General features: G+C 38.5%; 1 protein-coding gene across 1 annotated transcript in view; it reads right to left on the bottom strand.

The window, feature by feature from the left end:
- Positions 1-841: 841 nt before the first annotated feature.
- Positions 842-22,526, bottom strand: part of rgs12a (regulator of G protein signaling 12a) — a 61,954-nt gene continuing 40,269 nt past the window's right edge. Inside the window, exons 10-18 of the mRNA XM_028474215.1 lie at positions 22,066-22,163; positions 21,691-21,882; positions 19,986-20,059; positions 19,776-19,902; positions 18,438-18,534; positions 18,062-18,120; positions 16,335-16,446; positions 14,533-15,084; positions 842-1,770 (exon numbers count right to left, since the gene is read on the bottom strand). Of these exons, the coding sequence (XP_028330016.1) occupies positions 1,496-1,770; positions 14,533-15,084; positions 16,335-16,446; positions 18,062-18,120; positions 18,438-18,534; positions 19,776-19,902; positions 19,986-20,059; positions 21,691-21,882; positions 22,066-22,163 (1,586 nt within the window). The 3' untranslated portion in view covers positions 842-1,495. The remainder of the gene's footprint in view (positions 1,771-14,532; positions 15,085-16,334; positions 16,447-18,061; positions 18,121-18,437; positions 18,535-19,775; positions 19,903-19,985; positions 20,060-21,690; positions 21,883-22,065; positions 22,164-22,526) is intronic.

Genomic DNA, 22,526 nt, shown 5'->3' with positions numbered 1-22,526 from the left:
TCTCAAATTGTTCAAAAAATATTCTTAGTTTCTCACCCAGGGTCATGAGTCACGATCGAAAGAACAACATCATGGGTACAAGCGGCCGAAATGAGCTTCCTTCATAGGGTGGCTGGGCTCTACCGCAGAGATAGGGTGAGAAGCTGAGTCATCCGAGAGGGGCTTGGAGTAGAGCCCAGAGCCAGAGGTAGGCCACCCAGAGGAAGACCCAGGACATGCTGGAGACAAAATGGCCCTCATTTATCAACGTTGCGTAAAAACGGGTGCAAATCTGAGTACACATGGTGTCGTACGACAGCACCAACATTCGTATTTGACCAATCCCAGCGTACAAGTCATCAGGTGATGATAAATGCGTCATTAACATGTTACGCCCTCAAATATTCCAGATTCAGAGGCCCCGCCCACTGAGGTAAAACAACCTCCGAGATGAGAATGGGCATTCTCGCAGCTGAGGTGAAGAAAAACAAAGTTGTGCTTTTCAGTAGAGTGAAAATTTAAAGAGCTCATTTTAAACATTCTGTGGATGAAACGGAGGAAATAAACAGCGTTTCTGAACCGACTCGAGCTAATGATGGTTTAAATTCAATTTGACTCATAAACAGCCTAAAAGAGTAAATCCCTGCCATTTGATCAAGACAATTCTTTACATTTTGGTCAAGAAAAAGTTGACGAGTCAAGCTGGAGAGCGCGACCCGACCACGGATGAGGATGGATGGATGGATGGATGGATGGATGAAAGATTCTCTAAAAGAGAAGGACAATGGATTAAATTTCCTGGAGTGCGATCCGTCAAAATTATTTTAATTGTTCAACAATTTTAACAACCTCAAAACCACAGAAGCAGAAAACACAGGCAATAACGGTACCATCTTTCATGTATTGGATGTAAACCATAGAAAGAGTAAAAACGAGAAATACAAACCAAATATCCAATAAATCAGTGGTTTCCCTTCATTCATCTTCAAATAAATTCATGTCTTCCAGAGAGAATCCAACAGTGGGTGCTACTTCCTGGTAGGGCGGCAAAATGTGACCAAATACGCAACATTTACTCGTTTAGGCATCACCAGAAGACGTTCATAAAGTGGACAACTAGTCAAAATTTGTCACAATTGGCAGCTTAACTAATTCTAGCTAGCTAGCTCTTTAGCCTATTTGATGGCCAGATTATCTTAAAATAATCAATATTTAACATTAAGATTCTGTCGCCTCGAGGAAAACAAAAGACAAGAAGTGATGTGTGGTTGCCGTCTGCCTAACTTGGCTCAAAAATAGAACAGCTTTGCACTTTAACTACCAAACTAAAACAAAAACGGACACATCGTCTGAAAATTACAACCAATCCCAAAACATTTACAAGAAAATACCAGATCTGATAACAAATATACAATATCTAACACCGTAGAAGGATTTGAACACTTGTACTACATGCAGACGGCATCAGTGCCTCAGGCTTCAAAGTGCAGCAGGTTGGGGGGGGGGGGGATCCCTTTTAGACAATGGTGGCCTTGTAAAGGTCCGTCTGGCAGTCCTTGCCCTCTGGGGCGTTGCGTCCGTTCGACGGTATTTGCGTGCTCCTCATTTTGCTCTGACACTGACGCAGCTCGGCCACGTAGCCCTGGAAGCTCAGGCTCAGCTCAGAGTCCTCTCCTCGGGACGTTTCCGGCGTGCCCTCCTCTAGGTGAACGCCTTCCACGTCCATTATATCCTGGACCAGCGGAGACGCTTCGACTCTGTCGACTGGGTCTTTGGATGTAGGCGCCGTTTCTGAAAGAAATGCACATTTTAAAACATTTAACTCAAACAAATTGTTACATTTTTCTCTTTGGCTGCATTCAAAATGGCATACTCTATACTATGCACTACAAACTAAATGAGTATATACTGTCTACTGCATACTATAAGTATAGTTAGGATGATTAGGATGACCATTCACACTGAAGTATACTTCCAAGTTTCCCAACATGCATTTCGACCTACGACAAAACCCTGAAGCACATTTGGGGATAAATATCTCTGTTGATTCGCCACCTTTGAAAGTTCTGAAAGCATTTTAAGTGAGAACACACACTTCCTTCGCTGACCTGTAGGGGCAGCGACATCCCTCTGCCGCATGTAGTTCACTAGAAGGCGGCGAACAACAACAACGGAGGGTAGAGAGTCGGCATGTACCGCGAAACAACCCCCCACCCCTCCCCAACGATACAGCTTGTGTCGTTTTATTACTGCATGATCACGTCCCACCACCAATAGATCAAGATATACTCGCATTAAAAACCACAACAAGTTAAGACGTTTATTTTTCTTTAAAAAAGAGGTTTTGCCCCCAAAAAGCTGAAAGGCCTTCATGGGTGTTTCCTCTTCGCTGTTTTCAGCATCTAATAAAAACTGTCAAATGGAGGAAAAGCAGTGAAGACGATGTTAAATGTAACCAGGATGTGTAAATCATTTGCATCAGCTGTGAGGTTAAGAAGAAATGACGACATCCTTAGTCACAGGTTTTTACGAGAAACAGTTCAGAGACAGTTTATCAAGTCATGATTGGCTTTTACTTCTGCGTGACATATCACTGAACATTTCAATCCCACACTGCTTAAAAAGGTTATTGACATGTTGAAAAGGTTGAAACGATTTGATCGTTGTGCGATCGTGTAAAAGAGGCGATCGCTGTACGAACTGGTTGTCCGGCTCAGGAGAGAAGCTTTGGTCCATTAGAGCTGCACGATGAGGCCATGGCAGATGAAACATAGTAAACACAACCTCCCTCACAGGCCTCTGGTTCTCATGCAAGTACTCTGAAGGAGATGGAAACTTTCAACGTTTCACAGTTATGACCAGCAATAAACTTTCCACTTTCCATGTGAACCGTACGGCCCCGCGCCACTCTAAACACGGAGGCCACACTGACTCAAACACAAAAGTGTGCAGGCGTGCTTTAAGAACAGATGTAAACACAGCCGCTGAGTTCCAACTGCTGACCTCACGCACAACATCAGCAAACCGCTGCCTTGTCGTAACGCAGCACAGAGGGAAACTCAGGGATCAAACCAACTCAGTGTACGGTTCATAGTGCATGTCTGAGGTTTGTTGGGTTTCAGAAAAGCAGTGACGTTTTGTATGCAAACCACAGACTATTTTGGAAAACATGTAATAAATGCACAAAATGACAGAAAAATACAAAAAAGGACAAAACAAATACACAACATGCCAACATAAACACATAAAATGAGAGAAAAATACACAAAAGGGCAACAAAAACTTTCAAAAATGACCAAAAAAAACTCCACTAAACAACAACAGTACATAAAATAACTCCAATATCTCAATAAACACTTTAACCAAAAAATAATACACAAAAACACAACAAAGATACACAAAATAACTCAATAATAAACATCAAATAAAGGAAAACTACAAAAAGGACAACAAAACTACAAATGATACAATGAAACAAAGCTAAAAAAAACACATAAAAAGCAGAAAAATACACAAAACGACAACAAAAGACTCCAAAAAACATTAGAGAAGAGAAAAATGCACCTAAAAGCTCCAAAAACACGTAAAATGAAAGACAAATACAGAAAAAGACAAGAAAGCTAAAAAAAAAAAATGTCTCCAAAAACACATCAAACGAGAAAAAAAATGCACAAAACGACAAAAACACACAAATGACTCCAATACACATAAAGAGTGGAAAAAATACACACGAGGATGACCATAAAAATACAAGAAATTACTCCAAAAACACAAAATACACAAAAATACTAATGACACACAAAAATACCAGAAAGATAGAAATACAAAAAACGTGAAATAAAAAGCTAAAAAAGCTACACAAAAAGCTAAAATGAAAAACACATGAAAAAGGACAAAAACACACAATATGACTTCAAACAACCACTTATTCCTCTTTCCTGTATGAATGCTCTGATTGGTTATTATTCTTAATGCTGACATGAATGTTGATAATGTGTCCCTCAAATCACACGGTCACATTTTTGTGGTCCATGTTGGAAACCAAACAGTTAAACCTCATTTCCGGTCAGTAAAATTAAGATATTGAATGAAATTCCTCTTCTCATTGACCGTCTTCGGACACTCATTGAAAGCTCAGTAAATGCAGACGTCCTTTTATCTTCCTGCCTGTGTTTGTTTGGTGCAGCAGATCACTGCTTTTCACTCACATCTAACACGCAACACATTAAGAGCCACTTCAACAGTCTATTGAAAGGAATGAAAGCTGGGTTTCTAAACCATGTGTGGCACGTTGTGCCCTAAATTAACCCAAATAACACCTACAATGGGATTTGGTTGAGTCATCAAAAAGGATTCAAAAGTCTCCTTAAACTTGCTGGTGCTGATGGTAAACTGGCTCGACTGTCGACTAGGGATGTAACGATTAATCGTAAGGCAGTTAAAAATCGATTCATAGTTATCACGGTTGATATCGATTTTCTGACAATTGAATCGCAGTACTTTTTTAACCAGCAGAGGGCGCTATCCGGAAGTGTTGGCGGCGGGCGGAGTCTGCTAATACTTTCTGTCTGGCCGCCTTCTACTCTTAAATATGTTAATAAATGATTCATTACCCCTTTAGCACCGAAAGACTATCTGTAATATTACTTGAATATCTGCAAAAGTCACGTTTTTCTAATAGCTCTGTCTGCTAGCGTAACATCTCTTCTTCACTGCTAGAATATCTGCATGCCAACCGACCACTGGGTTACCAGCGCCCTCTGCTGGTCCAAACAAATATGACTTAAATCAGTGCAATGACGGTTTTTTTTTTTTAAAAGTCCAATTGTTAAGGCACAAAATAAATTTTCAGTTGCACTTTTAAAAGAAAAAGAACTATTATGCAGTTTTGCATTGTTTATTATAGAACCAGAATTTAAATTAATAGGCTTCATTTTCATTGGTATCATTCCTTTATTTATTTAATTCAAGATTTATTTTTAGATAAATTGCATTGTTTTGAATAGTTTATCAAGGAATTCTTTTGACAATGAAAAATAAAAGGAAAATAATACAGTATTTGTCTACAGACCCATTTTGTAAATGAAAAAATCGTGAGAGAATCGTAGCGTGAATCGAATCGTATCGGGAGTTGAGTGAATCGTTACATCCCTACTGTCGACACATGACCAGAGATCAAAGTGGATTTCCTGAGGAACAGTTGTCTGAATAAATGAAACCTGGACATATTATTCAAAAAGAAGACAAAAAGAATCATGCCGGAGTTGAGGAAATATCAAAGGAAACATCAAAGTGATCAGCAGACTCCTCTGACAAAGATTGGCCGGTGAAAGTCAAAACATGTCAGGAGATTAAAGTGGATTTCCCGAGGAACAGTTGTCTGAATAAATGAAACCTTAACATATTATACAAAAACAATCTTTCTGGAGTTATGTGTAAGTCAAGGAAACATCAAAGCGATCAGCAGGCGCCTCTGACGAAGACTGGCAGTTGTCAGTCGAAACATGTCAGGAGATCAAAGTGGATTTCCTGAGGAACAGTTGTCTGAATAAATAAAACCTTAACATATTAAACTGACGGAGTTTAAACTAATGTTGCGTGCAGATTCAATTATATTCTACTATAATATAGTTTGTGTCAATAAATCCAACTAAAGATATTTTCTGGGAGTGTTATGGACAGATGGTTAGTGTTTATAAATGTTGTAATTGGTTTGATAATAATAATAATGCTTTCTTCAAATGAATATTGGATTTATTCAACTTACTTCAATGCTACCAGCAGGAAGTCTCCACTAGTATTCACTCACACAGCTTTACCCAGTCCCCACTATCACTGCTTTAGTGCCTTCCCACTGGGCATGTCACGTATAAGCCTGGACACAGACGTTTAACGGGGCCGTGTCTCCTGTCAGCAGCAGTGAAGCCAGCCTGGATCAGACCCAGCCAGTCCCTCCTAGTGCCTCCTCTGACCACCAGATGGATGATAAGGCTGACCTGGGGTCAGCGGCTGTCAGCTGTGAGGACGAGGAGGGGGAAATGTGAGCCATATGGTGCCTCAGGTGCCTGCAGCACGAACCCCAGCCATTACCAAGCACTTTTCCTCAGAGATGCTGGAAGATAGACTCCAATGACTGCAAGGAATCCTTTAATCTTCTCTCCTCACTCTGACTCCAACTAAAGCAAACAACATTTGAGCAGAGAGAGAGCAGACAGTGCTGTGATAGTTTGATCAGTGCTGCTGAGCCAAATCCTGCAGCTTGTTCTTTATCGAGCTTTATTTTTATAGATACACCTGGCAGAGGATCAGAGCTGCTGCTACTGCTGCCAGGGAACGACTTAGACTGTGTGATGTCGCCCTCTAGTGGACAGCAGAACAACACTAAAAATAAGGGCATCATGCATGTTAAAATACCTCTGAAATCAATTCAATTTATTTGAATTTTAGTTATAGCATTTTTAAAATATGTTTTTTTTTTTACTTTTCACTCTGAAAGTGCAGCATGTACTGACAACATTTGTTTGTAAAATGAAAGATGGGTGCAGCAGATTTAGCAGAAAACTCATCTTAAGTCCTCGACTGTGAATAGTCAAGTGTTAATGAGCATTTTCATCTGATAATCAAAATAAAGATTATAAAGCTGCAAAGTGGTGGAACAAACTGCCGGCAGAGCTTAAATCAGCATCCAATGTGATCATCTACTGCGTATGATTGAGAAGGAGATTTTTAATCATATTTTTGTTGATTTAATGTTTATCCTGCTGATTTAAATTTTATTTTTAAACCGTTAAATGTTGTCTGTTGCACTTTTTAATCATGTAAAGCACATTGAATTCCCTTGTGTATGAGATGTGCTATACAAATACATTTGCCTGCCTTGCCTAAAATTAAGAGCTGGGGTCTTACATATTATCTATACTGTATATATATAATCAATCAGTCAAATAAAGTTTGACTGATTGATTATGTGGTCCAGGCTAAATCTTTCCTGATCATGAGGTTCTTTTTAAGGCCTGAGTGGAGAATCTTCTGCACTTAAAGGTAGGGTAGGCGATTTTCAAAAGGAAGCATGATTTTGAATGTAGCCTCCCCGACGGCTCCGCCTTTACCCCCTTGCCCCTCCCCTCTGTGCTCCGTCGCACTCACATGCACAGCTGCCGCAGAAGAGGAGCTCAGCTCATCGCTTGTATCGTGTAGAAACTTCGTTGTCTCGTTCAGCAGTAAGTAAACAATAAACTTTATCATTATACTGTATATGATAAAAAAACATGACCAAAAACTCTGTTTTAACTCAGCGTGAGCTCGTGCATGTGAGGGGTCGAGAATGAGCAGTGAAACAGGGAGACGTGATTGGTTAAAAAAAAATTGGTAATTGGTTAAAAAATAAACAGTACGTTATTTTTTCCATTGGTTGAAGTTATTACAGGTTTACAGCTGCTACAGTTGACAGATTTTCTTCGTTCCTTTTTCAGAGCACATAAGATCTTCATTTCTGTCAGAACATAAAGACAATTTCAACCAAAAACTTAAAAAGTGTATCTGGAGAAAATCGCCTACCGTAGCTTTAATTACACCCAACTTAGATTCTCTGAGACATTTCAATAAAAACAGTAGATTTATGTTGATAATCCTTGTGGTTAATATTTCCAACATCGTTTTATTTGTTTGTCTGTTAGCAGGATTACATCAAAAGTACTAAAAGGATTTTTGACAAAATTTTTTCCAAAGAAAGACCGTACGCCAAGAAAAGTTATTACATTTTGGAGGGGGGGGTCCTAATCAATATACAGACTCCGAATTAATTTTAAGCTTTATGAAATTTGACTAACTAATGTCAGGTTCATTCTTCAATTACTTCACCAAGTTTCATCCAGATCAGATCTGGATTGTGTAATTTATCGAAAAATTATGGTTCCCATACATTTGGATCTACTGTACTGATGTTAATGGGGATAGAAATTTCTCACAAGCCTTTAATGTGTGAATGATCATGGAATCATGATCAGGATCATTGATCCAGATAACTGCCAATATCTGGCAAAGAGGAGATTCGGCACTTGGCAGAGGTTTGCGCTTTGAATGCTCTAGTTTGAATTTAAAGGGGCAGTATTATGAATAAGTCACTTTATAATGGTGTTGCTTAGGTGATATACAACATTCCTTTAGCCTCATTCAGAGGGTCACAGTTGAAAAAGTTCTGTTCCCCCCCCCCCGTCATTCCACATTTTGTAAAAAGTCAGCACCAAACGGGCTAGTTGGATTTTTCTCGCCAGCTGACATCACGTAGCAGAAACTCCTCCTCCTGACAAGCCTGAATCCTCCTACCTTATATAAAAATGTGTGATCGTCCCTCTCAAACTCCCTCACAGGTAAAACAAACACTGCGGTTTAATATAGAATATATATTATACTTTGTTATATATGTAAAGCTACATACACAAAATGTGTTCTCTACATTTAACCTCTCCCTGAGGAGCAGTGGGCAGCCACGATGTAGCACCCGGAGCAGTTCCATTTTTAGAACCCGTTATATTGCCTCGTATCTCTTTTGACATGATCTGATGTGTTTGTGACCCAATGCGATGCAATGGTTGGACAAAACAGTGAACTATCATCTTGAATGGACTATTACTGTAATAAGTAGTGGTGAGGATGACGAGAAAGTGACGTAGCAGCTCTGGTGAGTGTTTGAAGCAGCTGAAACAGCTGACTAGCTCCGCTGCTGCTGCCGCACACACACCCTGAAACAGTATTTGTATGACTCACACTCACAATAGCCGCTTAAATAGCCATGTGTTTTACTGTAATGTGCAGTTTTTTGGCTGAAAATAAGAACAAGAGGGTGTGAATAGCAAAAGAAAATCGCTAGTGATCAGCTGTTGTGTAGAGTCAGCGTCTACCCGTGAATTTGCATAAGTAAGCTCCAAAACAGCCCGTTTTTAAAACTGCTCAGAAAGTGACTTTTCAGAGGGTTAAAACTCTGGAAAACAGGCGAGTTTGGGAAAATAAACCTCAAATACTTAATACTGCACAAATACGGAATAATACTGGACAAACCATAATTGCTTTTGTGACAGAAATAAGTTTAAAATTAAAAATATGCCACTAATTAATCTAAATATATGTGATTAATACTGATGTCAATGGAGGCTATTTTAGTGAACTAACACTAACATACTTTCCTACAGTAATGATTCACAGATGCGATCTTTTCCATAATGACAGCAGAGGGCGACAGTTCAACAATGTACAGTAAGAAGCTCCAATTTCTCCAGGGTTGGAGTCAATTTTAATCCTAATGCATAATTGATTATTAATTACAATTATGACATAATCATAATTCTAATTTTTAAAAAATCTGACGATGTAATCATAATGGAATTGCAATTGAGTTGTGATAATTGACTGTAATTGTAATTAGCATGAAAATGGTATAAAAACTATCAATTACAATTTAATTAAATGCAAAACTAGGGAACCATCTTAAGTTCTATGGCGTACACCTATGTAGTTAATTATTGAAATATGTTTCATATCAACTTTTGCCACTAACTGTCAGTTCTATTCAAGACCATTTAAAAATTAAATAAAAAAATAAATTTAGGGCTATACTGACAGAAAAAAAGCTCAGACACCCACACCAAAAATATTAATAGCAATATTTTCATGGATAAGAAAGTCTGAATGAATGAAAAACTACTTTGATGATATGTTTTAGTATTTTACAGCTGATTTAAAGGTCCAAACCGACCTGTTATTGTAAGATATGCAAACAGAAAGCTAACAAAAGAGCAAGGTCACGTTTTTGAGGGCCTGTTTTTTTAAGGCTCAGTAATTGAGAACGTAATTGTAGTTGACTTTCAGGGTAAAAATATAAATCATAATTTTAATAGTAATTGGAAAAAAACATTGATCAGTGTAATCGTAATTGAGTTTTAATTGAACATGGACAGTTGAAGACGTAATTGTAATTTAAAAAAGTAACTGACCCCAACCCTGAGAAACTCTTTATAGTCTTATGTAGTCGAGGAAGGTTTGGACATTTGTGTCCAAAGTTTAGCAGTGAATCATACAATAAGAAGAAATAATGAGAGAAGCTGCTAATGAACTATCTTTGTAACACTTTGGGGCTCAGATTTGACTTGTGGTTGTGGGTGTTTCGCCTGTGAACAGGACATTCCACCTAAATCTGAATCTTAACGACTTAATAAAGTCGCCTCATAGCAAGTGTAGAGGCGTTCTGCTGCTGGCACACGTGCCTTAACGCGGCTATACACTCCATCCTGAGCTGCTGCGTGTCTATTTCAGTAAACGAGGGCAATGGGCAGAAGAACAAGACAGATGAAAACCAGCAGTGACAGTTTTCTATCTGTAGCTCAGTCAACTCGTGGTAGAAGGTTACCATGGCAGCTGCTGGTGGGAAGATTGGGCCTGTTGCACTTAGCAACCAGAAAAAAAAGAAGAAGAAGAGCGAGTCTAAATGAGAAGCCGAGTCTTCGATTCCATCTCATCATCATCATCTTTGTGTACAGACGCCCCATTAGCTGTGTTACCAGCCACTTATCATCCAACATGCGGATGTCACGTTGTTTGAGGCGCGAGGATGTTCACTTTCCTCTTCTTTTTTTTTTTTTTTTCCTTGCCGACACTTGGAAGGGTTCCAGTCAGAGAGAAATACAGAAAAGAACGAAACCAAAAAAAAAAAATGTCTCCAAAAATCCATTAAATAAAAGAAGAATGCACAAAACGACAGAAAATACACATAAATGACTTCAAAAACACGTGAAATTAAAGAAAATGAAAAGAAATATGAAATTTCATTTTAAAAAATGGAAGAAAAAAAACACAAAAATCACCAAATCATCAAAAATACACCTAAAAGCTCAGAAAACACATAAAATGAGAGGTAAATACAGAAAAGGACAGAACTAAAAAAATGTCTCCAAAAACACATTAAAAGAGAAAAGAATGCACAAAATGACAAAAAACAATACACAAAAAGCTCTAAAAATGCACGAAAAGGAGAAAAATACACAAAAACCAAAAAAAAAAAAAAAAAAAAAAAAAAAATAGAATGAATGAGAAAAAAAAAACAAAAAAAAATACACAAAATTACTCCAAAGACATTAGATGACAGAAAAATACATTAAGGGACAACAGAAAATACACTTAAGAGCTCAGAAAACACATAAAAAGGGAAAATAATACACAAAGCTAAAAAAAAAAAACAAAATAGAAAAAAAACAAAAAAAAAAACACATAAGAAAGAAAAACACAAAATGAAAAATGACATAAAAACAAAAGAGAAAAATACACTTAACGACAACAAAAAATACACCTAAAAGCTCAAAAAAACACATAAAGAAAAAATATAACCAAAATGAAAAACAGAATGTCATAAGAAAACGAGAAGCAAAATACACAAAAAGCTCAAAAAATACACAAAGGAGAAAAATACACAAAACAACAACAAAAATACACAAAATAGACTCTAATAACACAAAAATACACAAAAAAAAACTTCAAAAACATATTACATGAGAAAAATACACTAAACAACAACAAAAATAGACCTAAAAGTAAAAAAAACAAAAAATACACAAAATGAAAAATGACAAAAAACATCAGAATGTCATAATAAAACACAAACAAAAACGTACAAAAAAAACCCTAAAAAAAACACTAAGGAGAAAAATACACAAAACAACAAAAATACACAAAATAGGCTCCAAAAACACAAAAACGTCACAAAATAACTCCAAAAAACATTAAATTAGAGAAAAATACTCGAAACGACAACAAAAATACACCTAAAAGCTCAAAATAGAAAAGGACAACAATGTCCAACAGCCGTGTCATTTTCAGTCAGAAAGTAGAGAAAATATCATCTCTCATTGGAGCAGCAGGTGACCCACAACAAGCCCCAGTAAACGTGAGCACAACAGCAACACGAGCGAGGACAGATTATTTAGAAGTGTCGACCTACAGGAGGCCACCTCCTCACACCCAGCTTTGAAACTCGGAAAGCAAACACGAAACCCACAACATTAAAGTGCACACAAACAGAGCCGTGACCCCCCAGTGAAGAAAAAAGCACGCACCAACAAAAACCACCGCGGCATCACTAAGAGATTTACAAAGAGGTGGAAGCTCATGAGAAAAAGGAAAACACACAAAACAACATGAGACACCAGTGATGGAAGGAGGAAGAGGAGAGGAAGAGGAGCTGTGGATGTGAGGAGGATGGAGAAAAGAGGAGGAAAATGATCTTGACGAATGTGTAAAAAGACAGACAAGAGTGATTTTAAATTCTAACATTTATTAGGTCTCTATTCAATCACAGGTACAGAGTTCATTGGTTCAGTGATTATCTACAACAGGCTCCTAGAGAGGAAAAGAGATAGGACGAGTACCACTTCACTAATGATTCTCACCCCTGCTCACTTCACCACAGCGTGAGCAGGGAAACACTGAATGAGTCACGCTGTTAAACGCACACATGGTGGGGCCGCTCTGAGTGTGTGACTTTAGGAGAGGACTGGGTAGTGTTTTCTAGCTCCAACACACACACACACGTCTAAACACAACCAATCAGAAAGGCTGAAGTACGAAAGCAAATTAGGGCCAATTTTAATGGAGAAAATAATTTTGGGCAAATCGAGAATAAAGTCGAAATGTCGAGATCGAAGTTGAAATTTTGAATCAGACGTGATGTTAAACCATCCTTTGTGCCAAAAGGTGGTAGTCAACATGAGGTTTACCATTTGAGAGTGGTGTGGGAGCTGTGGATATGCATCATCAGTAGTGTTCCTTTAAATCAGGGGGTGTTTCGGCCTTTTAAACACTAGACACCCTCATCAAAGGTGGTCAGCTACAGGGTACTACTATAAGCAGCTTTAGGCCACCTCACACTTGGTCTGTGCCCTATGAGCATCTTTCTCCCTATGAAGTTTTTGCTCTTTGATCTCTTTCTTTGATGTTCTCTGTGGCTGGGTAGAGTCCTGCACCGGCATTTCTGCGGTTGTATCGACCTCTTCAGTGACATGGGTGCCGATGCACTGTGGTTTTGTACCCATTGCTATGCTTCAATCAACTGATTTGACTGGTTGCTTCATAAGAAAACCCTCGTCAGCTTTCGTAAATTTGACTTTATGGACAAACCATCGACTTTTATCATAATATTGTATTTCGACTTTAATTTAAAAAATTTCGACTTTAATCTTGACATTTCAACTTCATTTTTTATTTGCCCAAAATCATTTTCTCCATCAACATTGGCCCTAATCCTCTTCCGTACTGGAGACACAAAACCGGGCGAGGATTAGTGATTAATCAACATGTGATCTTATCTTGAAGTTGCAGCTAGTTGTAATAATCTGAAGGTTACAATTTAGTGTTTTGCTCCAAAAAAAAATAAAAAATAAAAATTTAAGAAAAATCACATTTTGCACATTTTATATCATCCGAGAAATACATTTGATACATTTTTAAAAATGTGTGTGCTGATGACTAATTGTGGCCAATTTCTTATTACCAAATTGAAGTTATACCACAATTATACAACAGTTAGTTCTGAGTAATTTGGACAAGAAACATTCCATCAGTACCAATATAAAATAACAACAGCTTTTGGACGTTTTACAGATATTATCACTCCACTGTACAGGTGTTCTAATAACGGTTAGTCAACTGTCAGTCAAGAAATTTTTATGTGTTGCCTGGCAACAGCCTCATCTTTCTTCCCGTTGTGGACCTATTTGTTTTAGCAGAGCCAAATAAATGATTAAATAAACAAATAATAATCTCTTGTCACTTAATACTTTTGACTAATAAAATGCGCTTGTAGAACTGTTGTATAAAAGCAATATCACACTCGAGGTCATGATGTTGTGTGATAATGCTTAAATCTATGACAGAATTATTCTGAAAGTAAAATTTCATACATGAATAACAAAAAAAACTAAATAAACGTTCATACATTTTATTACCCCGTTATTTATCTTGTTTTTTAGTTCACTACAGATCCTCCCCAGAGCTCATGGAAAATATTAAACAAAAATTAATTAATTTAAACCATTATGGAGCAAACCAAACCTCGGCTTGACTGGCTTTTATTTTGAAAGAGTTATAGATTTAATTGAGAACAATTGTTTATCCTCCTTTTCTTTACTTTGGATAGTGTTTTTTTCTACTGTGGTATCAACAAGTATCACAGTTCATGTTATTACTAGCCTGTTATGTTAACATCACCAATTGTGATCAATTATTCACCACAAACGACATAATAAAGCAGAAATATTTAACTGGTTAAAGCTAAGCCCGATCAGTCATTCAACAATGAGTAACTAAATATACATGTCACTATATACAAGGCTATCAGAATGTAAATATGATCACACACACACACACACAATGAGAAAATATTCATGTGTCATTAAAGTGCATTAGAAGGAGTTTCCTTATGAGAGCGGGAATGTTTGAACCACAGCGAACACATACAAAACAAACACACACGTTCATAGAATAACTCGCTCTATAACTCTGTGGAAATACCTGAACTGGACTTCTCTCCACCTGCGACTGCTGACTGGGGGCATGGTGGTGGCGGGGTGAAGTTAGCTTCGGGGAGGCTGCACTCAAAGGATGGTGTGGAGGACGGCGAGGGAGGGAGTAGGGTACTGTTGGGGCTGCTGAGTTCTCCTTCGCCCATGAGCGTCAGGTCGCTGTGGGTGGCATCCTCCTCCACCGTGCACAGGCTCGGCCGCGTGTCCAGGGGCCGCGAGATGGGCGACAGGTGGGTGCCGAAAGTCTGGTGGCGAGGGGGGGGCATCAGGCAGCGCCTGGGCACGGAGTGTCCGTTGGTGCTGGAGCTGAGGGACGAGTCCAGGCTCTCAGAGCGCCGGCTGGAGGTGAGCGGCCCCCGAGACGGGGCGCCGTTTTCTCGGTTCTGCTTAAGGGAGTCCGGGGTGGAGCAGGCCACGTCGGGGGAGGGGGTGGGCGTGGTCAGACGCAGGAAGTCGGGCAGCACCAGGTCTTCTTTGCTGAGGAGGCCGCGCTGGTCATTGGCTCGTGTGCTCTGGGCCCGGCTCAGCAGCTCGAAGAATTCTGCACGACCAACACACCAGACAAAAGTGTTAAGGTTTCATTCATTCAGACAATTTTTTTAAAGAAATTTACTTTGATCTCCTGACATGTTTCCACTGCCAACTGTCAGTCTTCCTCAGACGCAGCTACTAATTGCTCTGATGTGCCATTATGAGTTTTTTCTGGATGTGGCGAACTTGAGAGTTATCGCAGGCTGGCCACGCCTCCTGGCCATGTCCAGAAAAATCTCATAAGGATACATCAAAGCAATCAGTAGATGCGTCTGAGGAAGACTGGCAGTTGGCAGTCGAAACGTGTCAGGAGTACGGTGTAAATAATCAGGTATTAGGAAAACCTCTGTCAGACCAAACGGACTCATGTCTCAGCAAAACCTCCGTCAAAGGACACGGCCTCAGACTTCAAAATAAAAGTAAATAAATAAACACACCTTGTCGTGTTTTACGGCCTCAGTCCGTGAAATACGACAAGATGTTTTATTTTGAAGGAACCATGAAGAAGTTGAAAAGCCATTCTTTCCTTTATTTATTTTTTTTTTTTTAATTGAAATCAACACATTGTTTGATGTTCGGTTCGAGGTCACTTAACAAAATGAACACGTCCAAAAAGGCAGTGACCCCTTGAGTTACCATGACTACCCGTCAACATCAGTTCTTCCCATTTTAGCTCGATTTAACAGTTAACATTATTAACTATTAACTTTCTGGACCTGTTCATTTTGTTAAGTGACCTCGAGCCGAACAATGTGTATTTCCAGTTTCTTCAAAATACAACGTCATTTGGTGTTTCCCTTCCTGAGGCTCTTAAGTCTGACGACTTTTATTCTGAAGCCTGAGGCCGTGTCATTTGACGGAGGTTTTGCTGAGACATGAGTCTGTTTGGTCTGATAAAGGACAGAGATACTTCACTCTGAGACCTGAGGACGTCCTAAAATGTACACCGTACAAGAGATCAAAGTACATTTCAAAGTAAATTTCCTGAATAAAGTTGCCTGAATGAATGAAAATTTAACATATTGTTTAAAAAAAAAAAGAAGAAAAAAAAAGAACTTGCTGGAATTAGTCCAGACAAGAGTCGTCATTTAGAAACGCTCACAACACACGAGCCGTACACGATTAGTGTTTAACATGCAGCAGAGCAACCGTACACCTGACCCCGGGAATCCAAAGTTATCAGTTAGTCCTGAAGTGAAGCAAAGCTCAGAAAACACCCGCCACCCGTCAAAGACAAAAGAGGAAAACAAGGGCTTTTACCTTCAGCTTCATCTATATTTATCTTTTTCTGTTTTCTCTTTTCTCCAGGGAGTGCTGAGTCTGGTCCACTTGCTTTCATAGAAAAGTCCTGTGGTGCTGACCTCTCATCTCCCTGCAGATGCAACAATAACAATGCACTCTGTTAGGAGATGGAGGGATGGGGTGGGTGTGGGGAGGGGGGTTTGATTCCTAAGGAAGAGTCCGAGCATGAGGCCAATTCAACAATAACTGGAGGTGTACTTTTCAAACTGAGGGGCGCAGCCTCTTGCAGGACGGTGATGAAATTGGCTAGATTTAAATACTTCTACTGGAAAAAACATTTGACATCCAAGACAGTGAGCGGCCACAAACCAGTGTTAGAGCAGCAGAGTGTAGAAAAATATAAACCAATGAATGAACACCAGCATAGTCTTTGTATTAATAAGGATTACAACAAGCCACTATAGAGTGCTGCAGCAATTACTGTATAACATGTCGATCAGGGGTTTCAAAACCATTTTAGTTCAGGGGCCAAATACGGACCATTTTAAATGTCTATCAAGCAGAAGCCAAAGTGCAATAAAATATACAGGCACTAAATTATGGAAGAATTATTCACACCTTGCATAAAACTGATGTATTAAGAAGTTTCTGGTTGCACCTAACTAGCTTTGTGGTATATTTTATTTTTGGTTCAATCTAAGCTTTTATTGTTGGATTATTTTACATTCACAAACCCTTTACAATCACTTGTGTTTTCGATGATATTTTCATCTTATTGTATGTTTAGTAATTTCAACCATTTATCTTAGGTTATCTTTTGTTTTTTTTACATATAAATATTTCCTTTTTTTTAAGTTCTGTTGTTTTTGTCTGGTATTCACTCATTACTATTCAGGTGAAGGCTTCAAATAAGCTCTTCCAGCTCTCTGCCTTTTCCTGCTATGTTTATCCATTTCTAATGCCACAGTGTGTATTATTCTGTAATTGTGCAAGATAAATAATTAAATAAATAAATAAATACATTTCAAGTGGGCAGCAGAATATAGGCGGTAAAAAAAACAATTTTATCATTCTTGTGCGCAAAGTTGCACTTCCACGTGTACAGACAATATTTCCTTGATCCTGTGACCAATTTATATTTTATTTGGGTACATTTTTATGGAGTAATTTGAGGAAAATTATAGGATTAGAATATTTGCAACAATTTGTGATTTAATATGACTGCCATCATGTGATTTAGGCATGGGGTAAAAATGTGCAGTTTCATTGACTGTGTGTTTTAAGGTACTGAGATATCTACACCTGAGTCAGTTAGTTATTTACACAATGAGTCATGTTTTCGCTGTCGTTTTTACTTTCACCTGCGGGCCGAATTGGGAGCTTTAAAAGGCCGAATTTGGCCTCCGGGTCTTGAGTTTGACACGTATTCAGCATTAGCATGCTTTCCTTGTTGGCATCTATCTACATTATCTAGGGCTGTAATATCCTGAAAACCCATGAAGTTCCATTTAGATTATTGTGAGCAAGAGGCCTTTTAAAACCCCTTAAAGGCTTATGTTTGATTAGTTTTAAATTACTTAATAAGCCCCTGTTTCGAGAATTTCCACTGGCGTGCGAAAGTGTGAAAATGCTAATTCCTGCAGCATGCTATGAAACGATACAGTTTGTTAGCAGAAGCATTGCAGCAACGGAGGAGGAAAAACCTCCCAAAGCTGGAGGATTAGAAGAGGAAACGTGGGACTTACTGTTGCAGAGAAACTCCTGGTTGGAGGTTGAGCCTTCAGGGACGAGGACTTGGATTTGTCTGGAAGGAGGAAAGATGGGTCCAGTTTACGGGGAGTGATTTGTCTCAAAAATAATCACAAATATATCCACAATTTTCATATGTGTTTTCTGATTTTCATGCGTTTTTTTAGATTTTCACGTGTTTTTCAGATTTTCATTTGGTTTTTTAAGATTAATTTTTTTTTTTAAAAACATCAACATGGGACAATTGTAGAGATATTGGTGAATATTTTTTCAGCAAATCTCTCCCCATACTAGTTTGTCTGATTAGAAAGTGCACAACTCAATCCCGTGTGGTACTGTTTGCTGATAAAAGGTGGCTTTGAATGGCTGTACCTTTCCCTGAAGACGGATCTGCTCCTTCCAGCACAACTCGCAGTCCATCCAAACTTGATATGGGGGCGCCCAGATCCAATGGTTCAGTCTGTCCGCTCTAAAACGTAAAAAGTCGTTAGCTTTACTCTTTTTTTCTCCTGTAACCCAATCTGTATTTTTTAGACATTTTATAGACAAACCAACATTAAAAATGCACTAAATCAGGAGTGTCAAACTCATTTTAGTCCAGGGGCCAAATACGGAGCAGTTTAATCTCAAGTGGGCCACTGATTTTATGCAGGAAAATGAGTAATTTCGACAATATTGTGCCCGAATTTACACTTCTACATATACATAAATCACTAAATATGTCAGAAACTGACAATATTCAAGCAATAAGTGATAGATATCAGTCCCAACAGTGTCTTCACTTTCAACTTCCTAGATTTTATTTAATATAAATACAATTTATTTAATATTTAATTGAGGGATAATTATCTATATCTTAAAATATATGATTCACCATTAACCCAGTGCAGTAAATAACATTAATCCTGTGCAATAATTTTTCAGACAATCGTCAGGACTTTATCACTGTTTTAAATGTGCGTTTTTATACCTTTTTACTGTGTGCTTTTAATGCTTTTATTTTTAAAGCCTAAAGACGAGCGAAAAATTTCGTTTTTGTATGCCCCTATAGGGTGTATGTATGAATGACAATAAAAACTATCTATCTATATTATGTAATAATTGCTGAAAATATGAATGATTTTGTAACATTAAAAATGACAACAATCATGCAATATAAGCACCAACAAAACTGTGAGCTCCTGCAAATATTGTTGAGTTTCATTTACACAATGATTCATGTTTTCTCTGTCACTTTGACTTTCTCCTGTGGGCCGAATTGGATGCTCCAAAGGGCCGTATTTGGCCCCCTGGCCATGAGTTTGACACATATGCACAAAATGAAAACCAAAGAATCTGATATATTATTATTATTAATTTACAAAGCGCTCACTGCTCTTGCTTCGTGCACACAGATGTTTACCTCCCAGTCCTGGGCTGCACTGTAACACAGTTAAAAAGCCTGGAAACCCACAGGAAACTAAAATTAATCTGACAGGGTTTTTTCGGGGAGGACTGGAGCATGTTTGAGGAGTGTCGTCATCCTTAATTATAGCCCTGCTGCGGTTATTTCCACCGGCTGGCCTGAGTCACGGCGCTAACCACGGTGTAGGATGGAAAAAGGATGCGGTCGCTTCCCTCCCCTTAACCATGACACTCCACCCTGTGGCACCGTCACAAACTACACAGGCTTAGGAAAAGGAAAGAAAAGAAAAGATGAAGCAGACGTACTATTTTAGCCACCAGTTCGTTGAGGTGGAGGCCGTATTTGGCCACCACGGGACGCAGGACCTCAGTGACGGGTTTGGTTGGCTTGGCTTTCAGCCCCACAGAGCGGTTAATAGGTACCAAGTCCAACCTGGTAGTAAAACAAATGCATATGTGTAAATAAAATATACGAACACAGACGGATTAAACAGTCCACGACAAAGACCCTCGTACCTGAACAGGGTGCGTTTCTCCAGCCTCAGGTCTCTGGAAGTGAGGGTCATACAGTCCTGATCCAGCACTAACGGCTGTGAAGGAACAAAGAATAAAACACCACGTTAGCCTAAATACATGTAGGAGCAGTAAAACTAGCATTTATAGCTAAGATCTACATAAATCTTAATAAATTATTCCATGTTAACTTTTGGAAATAAAAAAACATTTTTTGGGTCTGATATAATTTTAGGAAAGTAAGATTTAAAAATGTAAGTAAAATACCGTATTTTTCGGACTATAAGGCGCACTTAAAATCCTTTAATTTTCTCAAAAATCAGCAGTGCACCTTATATATGAAATTAACTACTGTGCTTCAACATACTGAACAGAAAAAGTGAGTGTATTGTTCTGTCTTTTATGTGTTAAACCTGAACAATGTTGAGAATTATTTTTAATGAGTTGAATAAAGTTTGACTTATCTGACTATTTTATTTCGCTTAATGCGTCTTAATAATAATGATAATGATAAAAATAATAATAATGATAATAATAACAACAACAAACTGGTGCGCCTTATAGTCCGGTGCGCCTTATGTATGAAAATAGACCCAGTCAGACCCATTCATTGATAGTGCGCCTTATAATCCGGTGCGCCTTATAGTCCGAAAAATACGGTAGTCAACTCTTCTCTACCCCTTTCATTGTCCTACCCTGACTCCCTCTCCCCTGTTCCTTCCCCCGTTCACTAAGGTGTAATGCTGCCCTGTCTTTTATATTCTCCCTTTAATAAAGTTTTTCTCACCCTTCCTTAGGGAGGGCTGGTGACAGTCACAAATATGAAATAAAATAGGTGTATTTATTCAATTGCAATAATAAAACATGCATGACTGTCACAAAAAGAGTGCACTACATGTAGTGTTGACCTTCGACAGCATGCGCAGACAAGGTAAAAAAAAAAAGAAAAGTAAAATTTGATAAATGAATAACAAAAAACTAAATAAATGTTGATGTATTCTATTATCCCGTTTTCATCAGAGCTCGTGGAAATTATGAAGATTCAAAATATTTGTTGCAACAATATTAAGATACAAGGTTAAACTGTTTAGGAGAAGACCAAACTTTGGCTGGACTAGCTTTTATTTTGAAAGAGCTATGTATCTAATTGAGCACAATTGTTTCCCCTCTTTCTTTACCTTGGATCGTGCATTTCTATAACAAAGCATTTTTTCTTTTTTTATTGTGGTATCAAAAAGTATCACAGAACAAGACATGATTTTTTTTTTTTATTTTACCAATGATTAGTGAGTTTTTTTTGTTTTGTTTTTTTAAACTGATACAAAACCACTATATTGATTTGGATCTACTCCATATTTAATAGAATCTCCCATGATGTAAGGTCTATCTTGGGTTAAAATTTTGTAACATTGACGTAATCGTGCTAACAGACAAATAAACAAAAACATAAACGCTGGTGAAAACAAGTAAAAACGGAGAAGTTTGAGTGATATTACAGTATACAGCTAGATAATTGCTGTCCTCCATGTTTCCAATGGTCCTATTTAGCCATTATTAGCTTTTCTTTCACAAACTAATAATAGTAAGATGTTCGTTATCAGGCTTATTATTAGAAACACTGGTAACCTGCAGGACTGAAATGTATTTAGTCATTCCTCTTGAGTTTTCCTGCAGGTGATTATGTGTTCACGTTTCAGCCCCCCCTCACCTTCTCTCCCCCAACCAGGAAAAGGTCGACAGCTGCGATGTTGACACTAATGCTTCGACAGAGATCTTGCAGGACGTCTCTAATGGAGGCGCTGGGTCGAAGGTGGATGGAAGAGGATGAGCTGTCGGGCAGTAAGACGCTGCAATGTTTGGCCGATCGCTCCCACACTCCGACTGAGTGCCGGTTGTCTGCCTGAGGAGAGACGATGAATTAAAAAAAAAGGAAGATTTGACTGGTTAATTTAGCTGTCGCTGTTGTTTAAATGATTCACAACAAAAATGAGTGGGCAAGGAAAACAACGCTGGCCTGTAATGATGGCTTCACCAGACAGAGGCTCAGTGTTGCCATGGCGATCTGTGTCCAAAGGAATCTTACCTCGATCTTGCCGGCCGAGTTAGAAGAGGCCATCTCCAGACTGGTGCCGGATGACAAGGAGCCCTGGGACTCCCTTCTCCCATTACTGCCCCAGTAGTCTATGCAAAAACAAAAGCCATTTGCACCCGAGTCACATACCTGACAGTACAATATGTTAAGGCAGTGTTTTTCAACCTTGGGATTGTGACCCCATGTGGGGTCACCTATAATGTCTAGTAATTACTGATGAAAAACATATATTGCTCATTTTATCACCTCTAGCTCAGACATGGGCAACAGGAGGCTTGGGGGCCACATGCAACCCACAGTCTAATTTTGTGTGGCTCCCAAATTAAACAAACAAAATGATTAAAAGAAACAAACACAAAAACTCAAAACACAATAACAGAGAAATGTACAAAATATCAACAAAAATACACTAAATAACTCAAAGAAGCATAAAAATACACAAAAGAACAACA

Source organism: Gouania willdenowi, chromosome 18 (assembly GCF_900634775.1).
Source record: "Gouania willdenowi chromosome 18, fGouWil2.1, whole genome shotgun sequence".
Taxonomy (NCBI): domain Eukaryota; kingdom Metazoa; phylum Chordata; class Actinopteri; order Blenniiformes; family Gobiesocidae; genus Gouania; species Gouania willdenowi.
Note: the sequence above shows the minus strand (reverse complement) of the source record. Positions and strands in the feature narration are given on the sequence as shown.